At 48.0% G+C, this 22,702-nt stretch overlaps 1 protein-coding gene and 1 pseudogene across 3 annotated transcripts in view; one reads left to right on the top strand and one right to left on the bottom strand.

The window, feature by feature from the left end:
* The window catches only part of LOC120860305 (dynein intermediate chain 1, axonemal), a 68,876-nt gene that overhangs the window by 22,793 nt on the left and 23,381 nt on the right, over positions 1-22,702 (top strand). For all 3 annotated transcript variants that reach the window (XM_040236087.1, XM_040236086.1, XM_040236088.1), the window contains exons 3-12: positions 1,604-1,702; positions 1,865-1,945; positions 7,415-7,541; positions 7,791-7,900; positions 8,284-8,403; positions 10,138-10,197; positions 11,478-11,612; positions 16,457-16,541; positions 19,823-19,940; positions 20,219-20,262. In XM_040236087.1, coding sequence (XP_040092021.1) covers positions 1,604-1,702; positions 1,865-1,945; positions 7,415-7,541; positions 7,791-7,900; positions 8,284-8,403; positions 10,138-10,197; positions 11,478-11,612; positions 16,457-16,541; positions 19,823-19,940; positions 20,219-20,262 — 979 coding nt within the window. The remainder of the gene's footprint in view (positions 1-1,603; positions 1,703-1,864; positions 1,946-7,414; positions 7,542-7,790; positions 7,901-8,283; positions 8,404-10,137; positions 10,198-11,477; positions 11,613-16,456; positions 16,542-19,822; positions 19,941-20,218; positions 20,263-22,702) is intronic.
* Positions 701-1,404, bottom strand: LOC120860362 (annotated as a pseudogene).

The following is a 22,702-nucleotide window of genomic DNA, read 5'->3' as shown; positions in this document are numbered from 1 at the left end:
TCTTCCCAGATATTTCTATGCACATATAAAAATTACATGTATTTATTTTTAACTGGAGTCAAAGTGTATGTTCTTTTACAATCTGCTTTTTACATACTATTTAGAGTACTTTCCATTGTCAATAAATATACTTTCATAGAATCATTTTAAATTAATGCACACTATTTTACCTTATGTTCATTAAGGCCATTCCATAATTTTGTTCAACCATGCCCCATTGTTGGACACTTAAATATTTCCTCTTTTTCACTATTATGAACAACCCTCCAACAAACATTCATGCATTTAAATCTTTAGGCCTATCCTTATTTTTTTTCTTAATATAAATTCCTATAACATAGAAATTTGAGTCAAAGAGTACAAATAATATGTTGGCCAAAAAGATAGTTCAAGTTTTTCCTTAACATCTTATGGAAAAGCCCAAACAAACATTTTGGTCAACTCAATACTTATTAGGCTTTTGATAAATATTTCCAAATTGCTCTTTAGAAAGGTTGTACTAATTTACAAGTGCCCATTTTCCCACAGCCTATCCAACATTAGATATTGGTTTTGTCTGTTTGGCTTTCTTTGGTTTTAGTTTTAGACAGTTTTTTTGTTTGTTTGTTTCATTTTGTTTTGTTTGCTTGCTTGCTTGTTTTTTTGTGTTCAAAATGTACTGGTTAGGATGGTTTCCCATCCATCTGGATTTAGGGTGCTTTTAGTGCTGTCTTTGTCTGAAGGCGCATCCTTCTGTAAGCTTTGCAGTTCCTCCTGTAGGCTGGCTGAAGACAGTAGAGCAACACACGAAACTATTGTTTGTGCCTGTTGACTAAAGACAGAGGTGATTTTATAGATTCCTGGGCATTTCACATCCATGAAGTAGGAACTGGGGCTCTACACCAGGCGCTTCTTCTTGTGTCTCCTCTTCTGGACAGGGATGGAGGAGATCCTGTGTGTGTTCTCATGGGGAAGTGGTCACTGCCCTTCACCAGTGTAATAGTGAAAAAATTGCATTGTTTTATTTTGCATGTCTTTGATTGCTAGTGAGGGTGAATATTTTTTAATATGTCATGGGCCACTGTGGCAAGGTATTAAACTGTCTATCAGGGAAGTGGAAAACTTCTAGTTATTGATTTTTTCTGCTTCAAGGCTTTGATAAGGACTATGAGGCTTCAAGTTACAAAGTACTGGAAGTATTACTGTAACAATAACCTTAAGGTGGCAAACTAGAAGGTAAAATATGAATGAGAGTTGAAGTAGCTTGAAGAATGGCTGGGGGTCTTTTCACAGCTCGTCCTGGCTATTAGCTTCCAGGCTGCATGGGAAGCGGTAAGAAGGAGCCGGTTCTGGTCTCGCTCCTGGGGCCAAGGACCCAGCACAGTATTCCAGCTAAGCCCAGACCCTCAGGCCTGAGGTGGCCATGATCTTCCAGGCAATGCGAACTCCGGTCTAAGCAGTTCCTCTGGATCCTTGCATGAGTGCTGTCTTGTACGGTTTGTGTTCTGTGTCTTGGGGCAGAGCTTGGCTTCTGGGAGGATGGTGAATGAAAGGGCTTCCTACAGTGCTGCTTGCTTGTCTAAGCAGACAAGGCTCTTGTTTCTCATGGGAGGTTTTTGTCCAGGATGAAGACTCAGGAACTGAAGTAGGGGAAGGGACAGATGAATGGGTGCAGTCCAAAGCCACAGTTAGACCCCCTGACCAACTGGACTTGACTGATGCGGTAAGTGAGCAGCATCTTACTCCCACCCCTTCCACCGCCTCCAGCCTTGGAGATGGACTCTGCACAGAACCTAGGTTGCCAGTTGTCTGCTTACATCCCAGGGTACCTTCAGAGGGGGTGGGGGCCTCTACATTTGACCCTCTTGGTGTTTCTCTCCCTCAGGAGCTGAAGGAGGAGTTCACCCGGATTCTGACAGCCAACAATCCACATGCACCCCAGAACATCGTCAGGTACAGCTTCAAAGTAAGTCATCCTCTCTGGAGTAGAGGCCTCTGGGTGCTCCTTGGCTTGGTGACTTGCTATGTTGCAAAAACCCCTCAGCTCTTTTTAAAAAAATTTATTTTTGGCTGCGCCGGGTCTTTGTTGCTGCCTGCAGGCTTTCTCTAGTTGCAGCAACGGAGAACTACTCTCCAGTTGCGGTGTGCGGGCTTCTCATTGCAGTGGCTTCTCTTGTTGCAGAGCACGGGATCTAGGGCAAAGGCTTCAGTAATTATGGCGCATAGGCTCAGTAGTTGTGGCTCGCTGGCTTAGTTGCTCCACAGCATGTGGGATATTCCTGGACAAGGGATCAAACCCATGTCCCCCTGCATTGGCAGGCACGTTCTTAACCGCTGGACCACCAGGGAAGTCCTGCCTCTCAGTTCTTGCAGAGATCACCTTTAAAGTGAATTCGCTGGCTGAAACTCTGAGATTTTACCTGGAGTTTTCTAGAGATTTTTGAAATTTCTTTATGAATCTTCCTTCAGTCTCACTAATTACATTGTCTTAAGTGCCCTGCAGAGCCACTCTTTTCAAGAATCCTGAAGTGAATAATTTGGTAGGAAAAGTACTTTTCCAATGTATGTTAGTCACTAACATCAATCATTGGGTCTCCAGAAGCCAGTGTGGCAGTGTCAGGCCCTATATTAGAACTTTTACATAGGATATCTCATTAATCCTCAGGTTTTTTGCTATAGGAACAATTTTTACCTTCATTTTATGGAAACCAAGAGTAAACAGATAAAACAAATTATAAAAGTCACATAGCCAGGATTCAAAGCAAAATTTGAACTAGTTTGATTGACTCTAAAGGAGAAGGCAATGGCACCCCACTCCAGTACTCTGGCCTGGAAAATCCCATGGACAGCGGAGCCTAGTAGGCTGCAGTCCATGGGGTCGTGAAGAGTCGGACACAACTGAGCGACTTCCCTTGCACTTTTCACTTTCATGCATTGGAGAAGGAAATGGCAACCCACCCCAGTGTTCTTGCCTGGAGAATCCCAGGGACGGGGGAGCCTGGTGGGCTGCCGTCTAAGGGGTCGCACAGAGTCGGACATGACTGAAGTGACTTAGCAGCAGCAGCAGCAGCAAAGCAACATTACAACACTTCTTTAAAAAAAATGGTATGTATACAGACACACGTACAGATACAGAGTTTTGAATATATAAAAGAAATCTAGAAACCCATGGTACTAGCTTCAAAAGATTTTTTTGTTGTTGTTGTTTTTTGCTTCAAAAGATTTGAAAGAGCAATGAATATACAATGGAAACTAAACCTCCTTCTCCTGTCCTTTTCCTTGACAGCACACTATGAGCAGTTTCTTTCTCTTTTTTAAAAACAGTTTTATTGAGATATAATATTTACATACTATAGAATAACCCCATTTAAAAGTGTACAATTCAATGGCTTTTTGTATATTTACATATTATGCAACTATCACCACAAGCAACTCTAGAACGTTTTCGTTTTCCCCCAAAGAAGCCCCATACCTCTTAGTTGCCACTCCTAGTTTCCCATTTCTTCCAGTCTTAGGCAACCACTAATCCCTTTTTCAGCTTTAGAGATTTGCCTCTTCTGGACATTCCATACAAGAGAAATCAAATAATATGTCATCTTTTGCGACTGAGTTCTTTCGTTTAGCGTACTGTTTTCAAGGTTCCTCCATGCTGTAATATGTCCCGGTGCTTTATTTCTTTTTATTGCCAAATAATATTCAGTCGTATGACTATATCATTTCATTTACTCAATTGAATGTCCATCAATTGATGGACTTTTGGATTGTTTCTGCTTCTTGGCTGTTATGAACAATGCTGTTATGAACGTTCATGTACCAGTTTTTGTGAATTTTTTTGTGAACACACTGCTTTTTATTCAAGATTGAGTAGGCACCCCCTCCACAAAGAGGTGGGACAAATTCAGGTGTATTTCTTGAGAGGTCCCACTCATGAGTTGTGCTCATGGTGTCCCTCGGGCAGCCCGTTAAGAGGCAGGGGGTAGGTGGCAGAGAGAAGCTGCCTCACGTCCCTGATCTTATGCTGGAGTGCAGCGTGCTCTATGAGATCCTGTTCTTTTGACCTCTGAAAGAGGATCTCTTTGGGACTCAGTGGGAGGCATGCTACAGGCAGAGGATTGGTGTCAATGTACCTCTCTTGCCCTCTTGGAAGCCCAGTTATTAGAAAAGATTCTTGTGTGTCAGCTGCCAGCTGGGTAGCCGTGGGCTCCCAAGAAGGCTCACCTCCTCCAACTTTCTAACAGCCTCCCAGGCCTGCCTGGCATTCCTCCCACAGAGCTGGCCTCCAAGTCCTTCCCTGAGATCTAAGAGCTTTAGGTCTCCAAAGCTATTACTTTCCCTTGAAGTGCTGGCCTGGGGAGGCAGAGTGTTCAGATCTAAGCATGCCTCTCCTCCTTGCACAGAAGCAATGGAATCTGAATTCCATCCCTAAATTGAAGAGGAAGGTCCTAGTCACTACTGGGGACAGGATGAGGTGACATCTTAAATGACAACTGTATGGATAATTTATTCCCATGGACATCTCCATTGTCAAAATAATAGCTAGTATTTTTACTGAGCAATTATTATGTGTCAGACACTCTTTTTGAGTGCCTGATAGATTGCTTTCATTATTTTCAATACTTAACTATCCTTCAAACTACTCATTCTCATTTTGCAGATGAAGAAATTAAAGCTTAGAGTGGCTAAGCCTAAGGTCATGCAGGTAATAGGGAGCAGAATCAAGATTTGGATCCAATTCTGCCCACATCCACAGACCATGCTCTTAAGCACTGCACTGTCACATCTCCCCATCCATCTGTGTTATTGAGAGAGGAAGAGCTTTATGGTGACTTTTAAAGGCAGAGTGTCCCATTCTGTGTGCAGAAATAGTGATTCTTTCTGTTCTCCAGGGACAGGTGGGCCTGGTACCAGCCCATGGGTTGGTTTCCTCTGTGGTGAGTTTATCTCAGTGTGCCATACAAAGGTAATACTTTTCTGTATGACTTGAAAAGGGCTGGGGACTTCCCTTGTAAGTCCAGTGGTTAAAAATCTGCCTGCCAATGCAGGAGACACGAATTCAGTTCCGGGAGGATCGCATGTACCTCAGAGCAAATAAGCCCGTGTGACGTAAGTACTGAGTCCATGCTCTAGAGCCCACAAGCCACAACTGCTGAAGCCCCTGATCCCACAGCCCGTGCTCCACAATAAGAGAAGACATCCACACACCACACGAGAAACCCATGAACCACCACTGGAGAACGCCCCCACACAGGAACAAAGACCCAGCACAGCCAAAAATCAGTAAGATAAGATACAAAAAGGAATAAACCCCTGCTCTCAAACTTTAGGGCTAGGATGCTGACCACTAAGGAGGTAGCCTAGAGGAACCAGACTATAAGCTTTATAAAAGCAGGGACCATATCTGCTTTTGCTAAGCTTTGTATTTCTAGAACCTAGGAAATACTTGGCACATTGTGTCTATTCAAAAATTATTTGTTGACAAATGAATGAACAAGGTTGCCTGTGCTTTAATAGTAGCCATGTTTCTCGTTTGCCATGTGACTTGACAAGTGCCAAGCAAGCCCCAATCTTTTCTACATTTTTGTGATCCTCTTAACGGATGGGGGACTTGGTATCTCTGAGGATCTATCCAGCCCTGGCATCCACTAAATAGAGTGGAGAAAAGGCCAGGTCAGGTGTGTTTGATGACTATGTGTGACCTCTCTGAGTTCTGGTAAGGGAGGCAAGATAGAATCTCTTGACATGGATGAAGGAGTCAGTGACAGGTCAATTCAGAGTTACTCAGAGTTGGAAGAATGTATTTTAAAATATGTCTTTGACAGCACACGTAAAATAATGAAATTAGGCCATTCTCGAATACCATATACAAAAATAAATGTAAAAAGGATTAAACACTTAAATGTAACACTGGAAACTATAAGACTCCTAGAGGAAAGCATAGGCAGAGCACTCTGACATAAACTGTAGCAACATGTTTTGGATCTGTTTCTTAAAGCAAAGGAAATAAAAGCAAAAAGAAACAAATGGGACCTAATTAAACGGTTACCTAATTAAATGGTTACCTTTGCACAGCAAAGATAATGGTTGATAAAACAAAAAGACAACCTACTAAATGGGAGAAAATATTTGCAAATGATATGACTGATAAGGAGTTAACTTCCAAAATATACAAACAGTTCATATAACTCAACATAAAAAAAAAAAAAAAACAACAAACAACCTGATGGGCAGAAGACCTGATTAGACATCTTTCCAAAGAGGACATGCAGGTGGCCAGCATGCATATGAAAGGATACTCACCATCACTCAACATCAGGGCAATGCAAATCTAAACCACAATGAGCTATCACCTCACACCTGCCAGAAAGGCTATCATCAAAAGACCACAAATAACAAATGTTGGTGAGGATGCGTACACTGTTGATGAGAATGTAAATTGATGCAGACACTGTGGAAAACAACATAAAGGTTTCTGGAGAAAAACTAAAAATAGAACTACTATGTGACCCAGCAGTTCCACTCTGGGTATATATCTGAGAAAAACAGAAACACTGCTTCAGAAAGATACATGCGCCCCAGTGTTCATAGCAGCACTAATTATAATTACCAAGATATGTAAGTAATCTATGTGTCCATCAACAGATGAATGGATAAAGATGTGGTGTATATATATACAATGGAAAACTACTCATAAAAATAAAATTTTGCCATTAGCAGCAATATGGATGGACTTGGAGGGTATTATGCTAAGTGAAATAACTCAGATAAAGACAAGTACTGTATGATATCACTTATATGTGGAATCTAAAAAACACAATGAACTAACGAATTAACAAAAAGAAGCAAACTCACAGATACAGAGAACAAACCTAGTAGTTTCTAGTGGGGAGAGGAAGGTGAGGGGGTGGTATAGGAGCAGGGGTGTAAGAGGTACAAACTATTAGGTACTAAATATAAAATAAGCTACAAGGATATAGTGTACAACACAGGAATATAGCCAATATTTTATAATAACTATTATTAGACAACAACAAAAATTGGAATATAACCTTTAAAATTGTGAATCATTATATTGCACACCTGGAATTTATATAATATTGTATTGGGTTGGCCAAAAGTTTATTGGGATTTTTCTGTGAGGTGTTATGAAAAAATCCAAACAAACTTTTTGGCCAACCCAATACAACAGCTATACTTTAATAAAATTTTAGAAGGAAAGCAAAAAAAGTCTTAACAAGAACTTAAAAACAACCACACCTTCATTTGTTTTCTCTTCTTGAAACTGGAATGCAGTGAAAACTTCAGGTTAACTGAGGATTTAGTAAGTGATAATTCTGTTAACAGATGGACCATCTCAGGCCTTTCAAGTGAAGGCAGACTGTATTTTGATGCCAGCCCTTTGGGAACCTCTGGTCTGATACAGCCCCTTTCTTCCCAGGAAGGCACATACAAGCTCATTGGCTTTGTGGACCAGCTGGCAGTTCACTTCACCCAGGTCGGGAACCTGATCCCCAAAGACTCGGATGAAGGGCGACGGCAGCACTACCGTGATGAGTTAGCAGCCGGTAAGCCCCTGGGTCAACCTGAGGCTACAGCCCAGAGCCCGGTCCCCTTTCTCTGGTCACCGTAGGGAGGGGGTGGCTAAGCCTGAACACTGCAGAGCCTCTTCCTTTCTAACAGCTGGCTCTCCTGGAGAGGTCTGGGAGAACCCTGGGGCAGGTGAGGTCTGAAAGACAGAAACCAAGAAGGCCTTGCCCTGCCAGGGGATAGGGGAGTGTGTGGGACTCTGGGCTCAACAGCAATATCCCACCAAGGTTCTCAGGAGTCCACCAAGGTGGTGATTTCAGAAACAGAAATCCTGGAAGAAGAAGAAGAGCCCAAGGAAGCTGAAGCTGGGAGTCAAACGGATGTGCCTATAGTTGAGGTTCAGTATAATATTGCTGTCCATCCCACCCCTTCCCTGGAGGAGGAAATGGCAACCTACTCCAGTATTCTTGCCTGGAAAATCCCATGGACAGAGGAGCCTGGCAGGCTTCAGTCCATGGGATCACAAAGAGTCAGACACGACTGAGCATGCACTTGCCCACCCCTTACGGCTCCAGCTTTGTCTGGAGGCTTTAAGGACACTTGGGGGGTGGGGACTGAAGGTGAGAAGTGAAGAGGCCACAGGTGCCAAGACCTCTGGCATCATCCTTCCCTCACACTCCCACCCTACCCCCGGACACGACTTCTCCCCACTCCCCACCCCACACCACCTTCTTCTCACAGCTCAGTCCTGGTCCTATGGGCCTTTTCTTTTCCTCTCAGGCATCTGAGAAAGTGGCTGAAGAAGAATTGATGACTCCTAAGCAGCCCAAGGAGCGAAAGCTCACCAACAAGTTCAACTTCAGTGAGAGGGCCTCACAGACCTTCAATAACCCTCTCCGGGTAAAGCAACCCTCCACCCAGCCCCTTTGCCTCAAAGCTCCACGCTGTCCATAGTGGGGAAGAAGCAGGACTGACCCCAACCCCTGCAGCCCTCAGCCTGGCAGGTGACAGGGCAGATGGAACCGTTTCGCTCTCCAAGGAGAGCTGGGAGCATATGTTCATGTCCCTATGAGTCATCCAGGCAGGAGTTCAGAGGGAGTAACAAGGAAGCTGGATTCCTCTATCAAGAGACTGAAACCTGAATTGGGCCTCAAAGCTGAGGTCAGAGTTTGGGGAAGGTAGAGGAGATGAGAGTGTGCCGGGGAGATAAGATAAGACTAGGAGCCAGTTTGACTGAAGCTGATGGTCTCTTTGATACACTGGCTGGTATTTCCCTGGCTCATATATATGGAGGAAGCTGCTGCTACTGCTGCTAAGTCGCTTCAGTCGTGTCCGACTCTGTGCGACCCCATGGGCTGCAGCCTACCAGGCTCCTCCGTCCATGGGATTTTCCAGGCAAGAGTACTAGAGTGGATTTCCATTGCCTTCTCCTATAACTGCATAGTGATACACCAATTCAACTTACTGCTATGGGGGAAAAACACCATTTAATGAGACAGGAAGACAAAGCACAAACCCGACTAAGGGCACACACGCTGTGGACCACAGCACGGCTATGACCAGAGCAAGTGGGGGGGCGGGGGAAGGGAGATGGATGGGTAAACTACAGCCTCGGGGGGCAGAGGAACCTGAGTACGGGCTGAAAGCACCTATCAGGGTTTCAGGTGAGAGACCCACATATGTAAGGCAGTGTTCTACACAAGTCAATCTGGGAGGAGGGCAGATATTTACAAAGGATATAAAAGCAAAAAGAAACAAATGGGACTTAGGTAAACTTAAAAGTTTTTGCACAGCAAAGAAAACCATTGGTGAAATGAAAAGACAACCTATTGGATGGGAGAAAATATTTGCAGGGTGGGTTTTTGGCAGCTCCTAACCACCCTCTGTAGTAGACAAGTTTATTGGCATTAAGTATATTCACCTTGTTATTCGACCTTCACCACCATCTATTTCTAGAACTTTTTATTTTCCCAAACTGAAACTGTACTGTTAAAGACTAACTCCTCAACAATCCACCTTCCCCCAACCCCTGTCCTCTGGGGCTACTGCCATTCTACTTTCTGTCTGTATTCATGGGTCGCAAAGAGTCAGACACGACTGAGTGACTGAACTGAACTGAACTGAACTGAACCACCCTCTGTAGTCCCTGTGCTGACACTGAATAATCTGAGACATGATGAGGGGCGGGGGGCGGGGAGGTGCACTCGCCTGGTGAAGCTAGAGACCCCAGCATATGGGAGAAATCACCTTGAGGTGAGGAAGTTTGGCCCAATGGCTTGCCAGAGGTTGACTGGAGCATCCAGAGGCTGGCCAGAGGTTGACCAAAGCATCCAGAGGCTGGCCAAGGCCCGACTTCTTGTAGATCTGTCCATCCCCTACTTGGAGTTCTTCTTGATTGAAACTGTCACAGTCGGGCTTCAGTGGCCCTACTTTCTAGTTTAGGCTTCTTCTGAAGGAGGCTTGCATGAAAAATCTAGGCTTTCACTGCATCAGTTTGTCCTTTGCCCAGGCCACTCTTTACTTCCCCAGTGCTGTGTCCCACCTCTCCCTCAGTCCAAGCAAAATGCTTCTCATGTGGCTATACCACTGGGGAAAGAGGCTTTCTGTGGGTCACCTGTTGTCATTGTTCTCTAGGACCGAGAATGTCAGATGGAGCCTCCTCCTAGGACAAACTTTTCAGCCACAGCCAACCAGGTGAGGCCCTGGGCCAGTCTAAAAGCCATCGCTCCCCACCCCACCCCCATCCCGTATCCTTGTTTTGCTCCCTCAACAAGGGAGACTGGTGTGGTCATAGATTCCTCTGGAAGTCTGCTCTCCTCATCCACCCTCTTCCTGGCTCCTTGTCCAATCTCTGAACTCCAGGCACATGAGACAGTAGGTCTCTACTCAGAGGGCTCAGAAACAGCCCAGGATAAGACTGTCCAATGGGGACACAGGTATGGTTTCTAGAAGTTCCTCCAAGATTGGGGGAAATGTACATTTCCCAGGAGTCTCTGCAGCCTGTAGCATGTCACAACTGACTCTGCAGTGTTAGCACTCTGACCCTGCCCTTCCAGCAGCCTTCAATGTTCCTGCAGACCCTCCTTCCCCCTCAAGTCCTATGGGATAACCACACTGATTTGGGCAGGATATGGTGCCAGATAACCTGAGCTCAGTCCCCGACTCTGCTGTTCACACTGTAAGATCCTAGGCAAACCATGTCACTCTTCATGCCTCAGTTTCTTTATTTATCAAATGAGAATGACAAGCAGCTTCACAGGGTTGCTGGAGGGCTCTGAGTGAGATAACGGAAGTACAGTGCTGTGTGCAGGACCGGCCCCTGGGGGAATTACTAAAGAGAGGATGTGCCTCTCTGGCCTGCAGGTGGCAGTGACTGCTCAGCTCTGGGGAGCACACAGAGCTACCTGGGGCATTTGTCCAGCCCCAGATCCATGCAGCTTCCTCTGCTACTATCCTTGGGCTTCTCTTGCTGTCAAATCCAGTTAGCAGGAATTCCTTTACTTTTGTTTATCTCTTTATGCTGAGAAAGTATGATCAGGGCTGTGGACAACAGGCCTGAGCCAATATGTTTATCCCATCTCTATAGTGGGGGGTCATTTTTAAAATTTCCTAGTTCAGAGTCTCATAATCCACTAAGAAAAAGGTGATCTAGCTGATCACTGCCCATTTGTTCTGCCTGGCAGAGGTAGTAGGCTGGAATGATACTGATCTCCAGCTGATAACTGAGCCCCTGGGTTGCAGGGTGGAAAGCCCAGCTTTCAGGGATGCCCTGAGAGTCCCTTCATTCCTGTTCTAGAGCTGACCATTAGCAGTGAGTGTCACTGAATGCATAATAGCAGTGGGCCAAGTAGAGGATGCTATGAAGGCATGTGACTGGGTTTAGGATCAACTCCTGAAGCCCTAAAGGCTGAAGAGCAGCTGGCCAGGTGAAGATTTTGCCCTGAGATGATCCTTCTCATCTTGTCTTTGCCTAGTGGGAGATCTACGATGCCTACATGGAAGAGCTCGAGAAGCAGGAAAAGACTAAAGAGAAGGAGAAGACAAAGACCCCAGTGGCTAAAAAGATGGGGAAAATGGCCATGAGGAAGATGACATCTATGGAGTCCCAGGTTTGGTGAGGGCTCCCATGGCTCTGTCACAGAGAATGACTGAGTGGGCTCTTGGCTCCTGGGTAGAAAGAAGCCTGGCTGTCTGGTAGGACTTCACAGACACTTAAGGGCAGGGGGCATGCTAGTGATACTTAGGAACAGCCCTTGCCTTGTAGGAAAGTGTGAGGAGAGATCTAACTGCCTCTGGCATTCCACACATTCCTCCTGCTCCCCGACCCCTCACAATTTCTTATAGGTCTGGAGGCTAGCAGGAATTCAGAATTGTTGGGTTAGGGAACAGCAGGAGAGATGGATGGTATTAAAAGCTTGATATGCACCTTGGGAGAGCTGGGGAGGCTTCCCAGGGCAGAGTGGCATGTGAGGATAAGGCTCCACCTCCTTGGCCAAAGCTCATGAGGTTTGGGAGGGAGATTTGCTTCCTGGGCTTCAGTCCTTGGGTTTACTTGCACTCAATTCTCTAGGTCCAGGAGGCAAGTCAGAGCTAATCACAGGTACCAGAGAGTCCAGGCCAATGAGTGGCCGCCCTGGGCTGGATTCGCAATGAAGAGCTATGCAGGAGTCATAGTAGAGGTCATGGCTGGGAGCTCACTGTGGAAGTAGCCAGCACAGGTTGGGGTTCATCATGGAAGTTACAGTGAACAGTCACTGCAGGGATGGTCACCACAGGGGGATACTGAGGGGCCATGTGTGTCCCTTCAATAGAGAGGGAGCTGGGCCAGGAGCCAGGGTCCCAATATGGAGATCAGGATGAGTCTGACCTGCAACGGGGCAGGAAGGACAAGGACCACAGAAAGCGAAGGTCACGTTCAGCACCTTGGAGAGCTCCCACCAGCTCTCAGGGAAGTAGTTCTGCTCCACCCTGGAATCGAATCCAGATCGCACTCTCCCTTTCTCTGAAGTATGCCCACTTCCACTCACTTCCATGCCCAGGATAAAGTCACATTTTAGGGGAGGTTTGAGGGTTCCAGGCCCTGATTTAATAGGAGCTGTCCAGTTGAGTTTCATGTAATCAGAGCAAGCACTTGGTGATCATGACTGTGCTGGTATTGGAACCCTGAGGTGAAAGATAAGTCCTGGCCCTGCATTTGCCTTGTCTGGACCCTTAACCTCTCCTGCACCATTCCCTAGAGTTTAGGGGTTTCGGGGGGTTACTGGCCTGGGTCAAGATTCACTTGAAGATCCATCAGGGTTTGGCTATGAGCTCTATAGTGGGAGCATGGTTAAAGAAAGATCCCTTGGACCAAGGCTGAAAATTGTCCTTAGGTCTCAACCCTACCAGAATTGGTGTCTAACACCCTCAGGGAGGCAGGACCACACCAGATTCTTCCAGCTTGGCTAACACGAAAAGCTGTGATGTAGGCAGATTCCAGCCCTCTGGACAAAGAAATGCAGTGAAGCAGGATACTGGGGGTATAACATAGCCAGTTAATACTTTAGTATTCTAGGTTGTCGCAGAGCACCAGTTTGAGTTTCCTGAGTCATACAGCAAATTCCCACTGGCTATCTATTTTATATATGGTAGTGTATATGCTTCCATGAGTGGGAGGGAGGTTCAAGGAGGGGACATATATATACCTATCAGTTCAGTTCAGTTCAGTCACTCAGTCGTGTCTCTTTGTGACCCCATGAATCACAACACGCCAGGCCTCCCTGTCCATCACCAACTCCTGGAGTTCACTCAAACTCACGTCCATTGAGTTGGTGATGCCATCCAGCCATCTCATCCTCTGTCGTCCCCTTTTCCTCCTGCCCCCAATCCCTCCCAGCATCAGAGTCTTTCCCAATGAGTCAACTCTTCTTCACGTGAGGTGGCCAAAGTATTGGAGTTTCAGTTTTAGCATCATTCCTTCCAAAGAACACCCAGGGCTGATCTCCTTTAGAATGGACTGGTTGGATCTCCTTGCAGTCCAACGGAATCTCAAGAGTCTTCTCCAACACCACAGTTCAAAAGCATCAATTCTTCGACGCTCAGCCTTCTTCACAATCCAACTCTAACATCCATACATGACCACAAAACCATAGCCTTGACTAGACGGACCTTTGTTGGCAAGGTAATGTCTCTGCTTTTCAATAAGCTATCTAGGTTGGTCATAACTTTTCTTCCAAGCTGATTCATGTTGATGTATGGCAGAAACTGACACATTATTATAAAGCAATTATCCTTCAAATAAAAATAAATTAATTAAAAATAATACTTTAGTATTCTATTTGGCCTTCCCCCAAGGGAACTGATCTCTAACCATGGATCCCAAGTACTAGGACAGGCTGTCTGTCCAGACCAGAGTGGAGGTAAGAGTTGCCTTCCCCTTTGTTTAGGCTCAGCATGTGAACAAAGTGATACCCCTTTAGAGACCTGGATCTGATTAGGTTGGTGTAAAGCTCAAAAGTATGGGAGAGGAAAAAGCAGAGTAACTTCATGATACCCTGAGGAAGGTCTGCAGTGTTAGATCTCAGGTTTCTGTCTCATTAATGATTTGGGTGAATGTACAGAAATGAATGCAAGCTTTTCTGATCTGAACAATTAGGACAGGAATGGGGGAAAGGGCTCAGAGGCCACAAGTTCAGTCAGAACCAATAAAGAGCCACGTCTGCTCCAGGAGCATAGTTTCCCGAACCACACTCTCTCCTCAGAGCACACCTGGAGCCCTGAATCTCCCAGGGCCAGGCTGGCCATCTGGGGAGGGATGGCTCTCTGTGTGGGGCTCAGAGCATGGGCCCTGGAGTCCATAGGTTTGAGTTTACATCCTGACTTTGTCACCGAGCTGAAAAATTTAAAAACTTGTTCTCTCATCTGTGGTGGTGGTTTAGTTGCTAAGTCATGTCTGACTCTTTGCAACTCCATGGATTGTAGCCCACCAGGCTCCTCTGTCCATGGGATTTTTCAGGCAAGAGTACTGGAGAGGGTTGTAATTTCCTTCTCCAGGGCATCTTCTTGACTCAGGGGTCAAACCTGTGTCTCCTGCATTGGCAGGTGGATTCTTTACCAACTGAGCCACCAGGGAAGCCCAAGAAAACAGCCTAATGATACCTGATTTGCAAGCTTGTCTTGAGAACCCAAGATGATGTATGCACAGCCCCCAAGATAGTCCTTGCTTGATCCTAGGTATTGACTGTTAAGAGGCCACCAAGGCTGATGGAGCTGGACGGGGCCACCTGAGGGAGTACTGACTTGAGGAATGAGGCCCTGTCCTCCCACATCAGAGGAGCTGTCCCCCGGCACACACACCTTTCTGTGGCTGGAGGACAGAGTTAGGACCACGGGGATAAGACTCAGGGAAGTAGGTCTCAGTTAACAGGCTGTCTGACCACACAAAATACCACCTGGCATGGGGAGAAACACTTGCCAGGAAGCTGCTGAGGGGGACAGATTCTTGCTTTGGGTCAAGGGGTAAGGGGAGTAGCTGGTTCCAGGTGAGCTCTGAGGCTTATGATTATAAGACTCCAATGAATGTCCTTGGTGAGTTTTCTGGAGGCAGTTTCGAAAACTGATGAAAGAGTCTCAAAGGGCAGCCCCCAAGTGTGACTTTGTCAGTCCCCACTACACCAGGCTGCATGTTCCCTCTGACACCACCATCACTGTTACCACTGGGCACTGGGTGAATAACACCACGCTGATTATTACACATCCTACCTGTATTAGGGTCCTATAATGACCCTATGATGCAGAAGGCATCATCCATCCCTGCTGTAGCAGGAGTATTCTAAATCACGGAGACCTTCACATACCTAAGGTTGCCATTGGGCTCCTAGTCTGTGGGAGGGGATGGGAATGCAGACTTGTGTGGCCCCAGAACCCATTCTGTTAACCTCTGCGCAATGCTGTCAGTCCTGGGAAAGCACGTCCCAGAGAGCTGTGGCCCTTTGGGGCCCCCTTGGAGGGCTGTCCACTCCACTGGTTCATTCCTGCCACCTGCCCTAGACATGTTGGACCTGTCTTGCCAGCCCCAAACTCTTCGCTCCTCTTTCATCCTGCTGTAGTGGTGTTCCATTGAGGACGTATGGAGTTTCACATGATATTGAATTTGGTTTTTGTTCAGATCGAGTCATTTTCCCTGATATGAAGCTTCCTGCTTTGCCTTTGGCCATGGGCAGGGCCTTGAGTTAGAAGCCAGTTCTGTCTCATACTCCCTATAGTAAAGGCATGTCTCTTTCCCTTCCCTGGACCTTCCCCTCAACTTTTTTTAAAATTTGTTTTTAATTGAAGGATAATTGCTTTATAATATTGATTTCTGCCATACATCAACATGAATTAGCCATAGGTGTATATATGCCCCCTCCCTCTTGAACTTTCCAACCACTTCCCACCCTTTCCTACCGCTCTAGATTGTTACAGAGCCCCAGTTCGAATTCCCTGAGTCATACAGCAAATTTCCATTGGCTATCTATTTTACATGCCCCTCAACTTTTGACTGAATAAGTTGGACCACAAGATTTCTGGGACCTTTAATGGGAGTCCTTGTTTTTGCTCAGGCTGCTGAAACCTCTGTCCCCACCAGAGAAGCCTCCTCCCGGCCCTATCTGCTCTCCCCTCCAGTACCCCTCTGGGCTCTCCTCATGGGCCCTGTCTTGTGCTTAGAGATGAGCCATCTCCAGAATAAACTCAGGATGAAAGAGCAGGAGGCAAGCTCTACCTAGGGGCCAACTATGGCAGTGCAGACTCCCTGTGCCACTTGTGAGCTGGGCATTCCTGGAAAAGGGTGGTGAGGAAAACCTTTACAGAGCTATCTGGGGTGGGCGGGGTCAGAGAGGCTTTGCTGAACCAATTGCAAGTCAGGGCTGCAGCTGAGGGAGAGACCTTCCAGAATGGTGGCTTATGAGGACCGGTGGCCCCTGTATCTCCACAGAGTGATGACATCACCAAAGTGACTCAAGCAGCTAAAATTGTGGAGCGGATGGTCAACCAAAACACATATGATGATGTTGCTCAGGGTAAGATTTAAAGTGCCAGCAACTGCTATTATTACTTTATTAAAAATCGCTCATACAAAGTGAGTATTTGAGTGTCCCATGCTGGGTCCTACAGGGGCAAGAGGAGAAAAATAGCCCCTCCCTCCTCTGGACGTCACTAGGGAAATAAGACTTACACAGTTCAAACGGGAACCATGGCATAAGAAAAAATGGGTGTCGTGATGTGATCTGACAATGGTGCATAAAGACACCTGCACGCTAGTTATTTAATGTCATCTTCCCCACAATCATGGGAGGCATTGGAGCAGAGATTTTATCCCTTCTTCACACATGAGGAAGCCAAGGCCAAGGGCACCCAAACCTGGGTCTTAAGCCTCGTAGTTCCGTGTCCTGTTCTCTGCTCTGCCCATTTTAGGGACAGTCTAAGTGCTAGACTGCAGACACAGACTGCTCTGGTCTCCTCCAGAACGAAGGAGGAGGAAGTGAGGCACAGCCACGGTCATGGAAGGCTTTGGGGAGGGCTGAGCTGGACGCCAAGGGATAAGTGGCGTCTGAGTGGGAGATTAGCGGAGGGCAGACGTTCGGGCAGGGGACAGCACGAGCAGTGACTCACTCAGTAGTGAAAATGAATGGAAAGGACTCTGGAGACGCGGGACAGCAGGCTCATTGTCTCTGACAGGGGCTCTCTTGGAAAGTGGGGAGAGTTCAGGCTGGAGAGATGGTTGGAGCCAGTTAAGAAAGGGCCTTGAATATCGCACAGGGAATCTGAGCTTTCTCTGCAGAGTTCAAAGCTTCCTCTATGCAGGAACAGAGCCTGAGGACAGCAGGGCTGAGGAGGGGGAGGGTATGACGAGGCAGAAGATGGGGCAGAGGCGAGGATGAGGTTCAGCTGTGGGTCGAGTGGGCCTCCCGGCACCTTACTCAGAATGCATCTTCAGCAATGGAGAAAAAGGAGCAGTTATAGTATGAAAAACAAGCACCAGCCCTCCCTGGGAACAGCCCTGTACCAGGTGTTGTGCTGTGCCATTTACACGTATTTTATTTCATCCTGACAGCCACCCTGTCAGGTGAATACCACTATGACCTCCCCTTTATGGATGAGACATTCAGGCTGAAAGGTTGCCACTTGTTCCAAACCGCAGCTAGCCTGAGGTGTCAGGGATACAGTTGGGACTCGAAGACAGGTCCCCCGGATCCAGAGCCTAAGCACTTCAGCACAAGACCACGGAGTCACTGATCTGGAAGAGACATTTCAAATAAACACTCAGTAGGTCTATGCGAGTGATTAATTAGTGACGTGGTGAAGCAAGAGATTGATTCAGAAATGCTTAAATCCTGGGGGCCTGGGAAATTCTGGTGTCTCTGACAGAGCCAGGGAAACGGAATCCTTCCCATGGCATGAACAGCACATTCCCAAGTGGCTTGTATTTCCCTGAGAGGTTGTGCATTTATTTGGAGCGGCTGCCTCCCTGGAGTTGGCAGTTCCCCACTGCTGGCTGATCTCCTCTGCTGACAGCCCAGAGCTCTTCTCCGTGACTTGATGCTCATTGCTCACCCATGGGACAGAGAAACCAGGGCTGCCAAGACCAGCCGCCTAAACAAGCCCCCTTGTTATCATTCAGGCTGGAAAACGACCTTGAGTGCTTTTCAGAGCTGTCAAAAGTACACGGCAGCTGTGAATGAATTTGTCACTCACACAGCTTGGCTTCCTGAAACCCAGCCTCTGCAAGCAGCCCACTGAAGGGCTGCAAACATGATTAATATCCATGGAGAAATTGGCCTTGGTGAACCTTTTTCATTTATAAGAACACAGGCACATAAAAATGCATTGAACTTTGATTTTTTTTTAATTGCATACACTTTTCCCTTTGGGAAAGTGTATTTGTGAAGGAGAAGTGAAAACAGAAGTGTTACCAATTAATCTCTCCGAAATGAAGTCTTTTCAAATACAGCCCAAGCTCAGGGATTTCTGATGTGATCAAGCCTCACGCCTCTGACCACTCTAATCTTTTTTTATTCTGAGCCATTTTTGAGGATTTGGTGTAAGTCCCCAAACATCAAAGTGTGGGACATTGGGAGAGAGGCTGGGGCTGTGCCTGGGCCTATCCTTGACCATGGTGGGTGAGAGGATCATTTTCTACCGGGGCACCCTTGGTTGGAAAGAAGACTGAGAACTATTTCCTTTTGTTGATATATTTTGTTGCCTTCTTTGAACAATCACCGGGTGCCCGCTCTGTGGCCGGCCCTGTGCTAGGCACTGTGGGTCCAGAGATGATAACACTGTGCTTCCTGTTCCCCTAGAGCTGTGGGCTGGGGGAGACAGGCAAAAGGACACCAAGAGGCACCGCTGTGTGGCCCGTGTTTCAGCAGACCAGAGGCAGGGGTGGGGCGGAGGAGGAGGTGAACTCTGTCTGCTCAGCAACAAAGTGAAGGCCTCACAGAGGAGGAGCTTGATCTGGATCTAGAGTGAGTGGGAGTTTCCAGGAGGAGCAGAGCATTTTCGATACTTTGATGTACGGAGTATGCGAACAGCTGGCTGGAGGTGACATGGTAGTGGCTTGGAGCCTTGGTTCAATCAGGAAGCGCCTGTGCCAGGGGAGCCACCAAGGGGTTTTTCAGGGCAGTGGGGAACTGGTTTATTTGTTCTCCCTCTCATGGCTCTGTGGAATGTGGACTGGAGGAGGAAAGTCTGGAGGTAGGGAGACCAGCTGGGAGGGTGGTGTCGTAGTCTGGGTGGTGGCTGTTGGGGACTGAACCTAGACTGTGGCTATGGAGCTGGAGAGAAGTGAATGGATTAAAAAGATAATCAGAAGGAAAATATGAGGAATGATGAAAAGAGGTCAGTGAAGGATTACCAAAATTTCTGGTATAGACAAGTAGAAAGATGGGTGCGGCTTCTGCCTAAGTTAAAGGAAATGAGAGGTAGAGCGAGTTTAGGGCAGGAGATGAACTTGAGTTCAGAGCACCTATGAGGGAGCCAGGCGGCTTCACTGTGGTGGGCTTGGCAGTGAATATGAAGATGGAGAAACCTGGAATTTTATCCTCAGGGATATAGCCACTTTAGTGTCATTTACCTCCAAAAACAACAATAACAGTAACAACAACATTACAGAGAGCTTACTCTGTGCCACTTATTTTCCTAAGTACTTTACCTGTATTAGCAATGAATCCTCACAGTAGTCCTTTGAGGTAGGTATTCTTACGATTCACACTCGGACACACAAAGAGGTTAATTGTTTTGGCCAAAGAGGTACAGACAGAAAACGGTAGTCCAGGACTGACTCAGTTTGTGTGTGTTTAAGATTTTAAGTACTATGAGGATGCGGCTGACGAGTATCGGGACCAGGAGGGTACCCTGCTGCCTCTTTGGAAGTTCCAAAATGACAAAGCGAAGCGCCTGGCCGTCACCGCCCTCTGCTGGTGAGTAGAAGCATTGCAGAAAACCTGGAGTGCCTGAGCACCTGCTGGGTACCAAGCCACAAGCAAGCAGCTCCTACCCAAGCTCAGCCACCTTGAAGGTGACACATAGCATTATGGGAAAAAGCGAGACTGGGATTCTTATGGAACCGCCCTAGGTCTCTAAGGTCAACAGTGTCTGTCTGCGGTGCAGTTAAGGCACCAGTGTACATGGGAGGGCTTGTATCCATGGGCAAACCATGTCCATTTCCTAGGCTGATGGGTTCTTATTTCTTTTGCAGGAATCCAAAGTACAACGATCTGTTTGCAGTGGGCCATGGCTCCTGTAAGTCATCCGGCTATTTGTTCATCTGCTTACTCAACCAACAAACACTAAATACCTACTCAGTGCAGAACTCTTTGCCAGGTGTGAAAGATACAGAGATGACTAAGGTCTAGTCATACTGCTCACAGTCTAGGGGAGAAGCCCCACCGTCACACTGGCAATTAGTGCTGCGTGAAGGAATATGCCAAAATGAGCCTCGAAGGAGTTACTACGGTGAAGAAAGAGGGGCAGAGGACTTCCATATGAGGCAGCAGCAAAGGTCGGGAGGCAGGAGAGATATGGGAGGAAATGAGGCTGTAGAGGGGGCGGGGCAGCCCTAAAGGGCTTGGTAAGCCATCCCAAGAAGCTTAGACCTTCTCTCAAAGGGAAACCACTGAAGGAATTTGAGAAAGGCAGGGACACAACCACTACAGGGAGGAACTGCAGGCAGGAAACTGGAGGCTAGAGACAGTTGGGAGACTAGGGAAGGCATCCCAAAGAGAGAGGGCAGGCTCTGAACCACCAGCGTGGAGTGAAGCTGGAGAAGTGGGCTTGAGAAGCATGAGAAGGTGGACTGGGCCAGACCCGGGAGGGCCTGGCTGGTGGGATCTTCGTGAAGAGAGTTTCCAGAGCAGCCCCTGGAGCAGGTGGAGGACAAGGCTTTGATGTTCATTGCTGGCCCCTGCCCCCTCGGAGAGCACTGCCTTATGGGATGTTCTCTCCCCGGCAGCTTCCCTCACCCCTCAGTGGGAGGCAGCACTGTGGGAACTGTGTGGCTTTCCTTCATGTTTCCTGGGCCCTGCAGAAGCCCCTGCCTCCCCTCTGGCCTGGACATTCCCCCTTCCTAACAGGAGAGGGCCCCAGACTTCGTGCAAGCCGCAGCTCCCCCGGCTGACAGCGCGCTTTCTGGCTGAGAGAATGAGCTTCTGCAAACAGAAAAACCTTCCCATTCTCCAAGCTGCTGCTGGCTGGCAGGCATACAAGCTCCCGGTCTCTGCCCCTCAGACCGCCTGTCCGCCCAGCCCATTCTTTGCCCGGGGTGGGGGAGGGAGGCGAGGGCCAAGAGGAGTGGGTGTTTGTCATTCCTCTCAGGGAGGAAACCCTTGGAGCTGCTCCCAGTCTCATGGTCTGGGCCGCCTCCGAGGATGCCCTAAATGCCCGCTTTGTGTCCCCACTCCCGAGGGTGGGCTGCTGCCAAGCAGGAGGCACCCACCCCCTCTGGCAGGGAGCTAGCACATTCCTCCCCCTGCTGCAGCTACTGGGCCTGGACGTGGGCCGGGTGCTGAGCGGGCCTCCTAGGAGTGGGTGTGGACCCCTCTCTGGGGCTGCTCTCAGCCCAGGCTCTTTGCCCAGGACCGAGGTGGGGAGAGTGGGGAGGCTCCCCAGCAGGTGGGAGGAGAAACTGCTTCAGCTCTCCCATCTCCTCCTTTCACCGAGGGCCAGAGTGGAGTGTCAGCTGGCTGGGGTCATATAGAGGTTGCCCTTGGGGGCAGTGTTAGCCAGAGGCAGTGGCACAGAGTGACACCCCCACCAGGAATTGATGGCCCCAATTCCAATGGGCCCAGTGGCCTCTTTTGAGCAGGCATGCACCCTGGAAGGGTCTCTTTGTCCTTTGTCGGCCACACCCACATGTCTGGGTAGCACTACTATCAGCTGCAGACCTTCTGGCTGGAGGGTCACTTCCCAGTGATGTGACCTGGAGCTGAAAGCTGCTCTGAGCCTTGGTTTTTCCTCTGGTGACCTGGAGAGGCTGACGCCTGGTACCCTCCGTCATGTTATGAGACACACGTGGAAGAAAAGCAGCAAATGTGCCCCTTGAGCTGTAGGTACCGTCTGCACAGAAAGGACGAATGTTGCTGATTTGTCGGTCTTTCTGTTTCCTAGCTCTCCGGCAGGGCTGCAGAGAGAAGGGCTTGTTGGGGACAGGGAGGAGTCAGACGAGGCTCCGCCTCTTCTCTTAGACAGCTGGGCCCAGCAGAGGCGGTGGTATTATTCTCACTGGCACGGGAGCTGTTGACCAGCTTTCCACTGGGCATCTATTCCTCACAGCCTTGCACGTCTCAGTACCACCCTGCGGAGGCCTGAGCAGAGCCAGGCTGGACTGGGACTCAAAGGGCTCCTGCATTCACTCCTGAGGTTGCCCCAGGGAGCCCCATGCTGCAAATACCTGGGTGTCTCCTTGGAAGAAAGTGAGCAAAGCCAAGGCCGGGAAAAAGGCACCTTAATGCCCGCATGGGTTGCTGTGAGGAGCAGCTGCTCACCAGCCTCCATTACCCTATCTTTGGAAATTCCCAGATGCCTGCCTCCCATCATCAGACTTTGCCTCATGCGGACAAACTCTGAAGTGAGAGTTTGGGTTTGTTGTTGGACTTGACCCTGATGAGTTCAGCCCAGGACTCTTTTTGCCTGGGATACCCCAATGTTGACTCTCTAACCTGATCAAATAAGACTCGGGCAGGGG

Source organism: Oryx dammah, unplaced genomic scaffold (assembly GCF_014754425.2).
Source record: "Oryx dammah isolate SB20612 unplaced genomic scaffold, SCBI_Odam_1.1 HiC_scaffold_11056, whole genome shotgun sequence".
Lineage (NCBI taxonomy): Eukaryota > Metazoa > Chordata > Mammalia > Artiodactyla > Bovidae > Oryx > Oryx dammah.
Note: the sequence above shows the minus strand (reverse complement) of the source record. Positions and strands in the feature narration are given on the sequence as shown.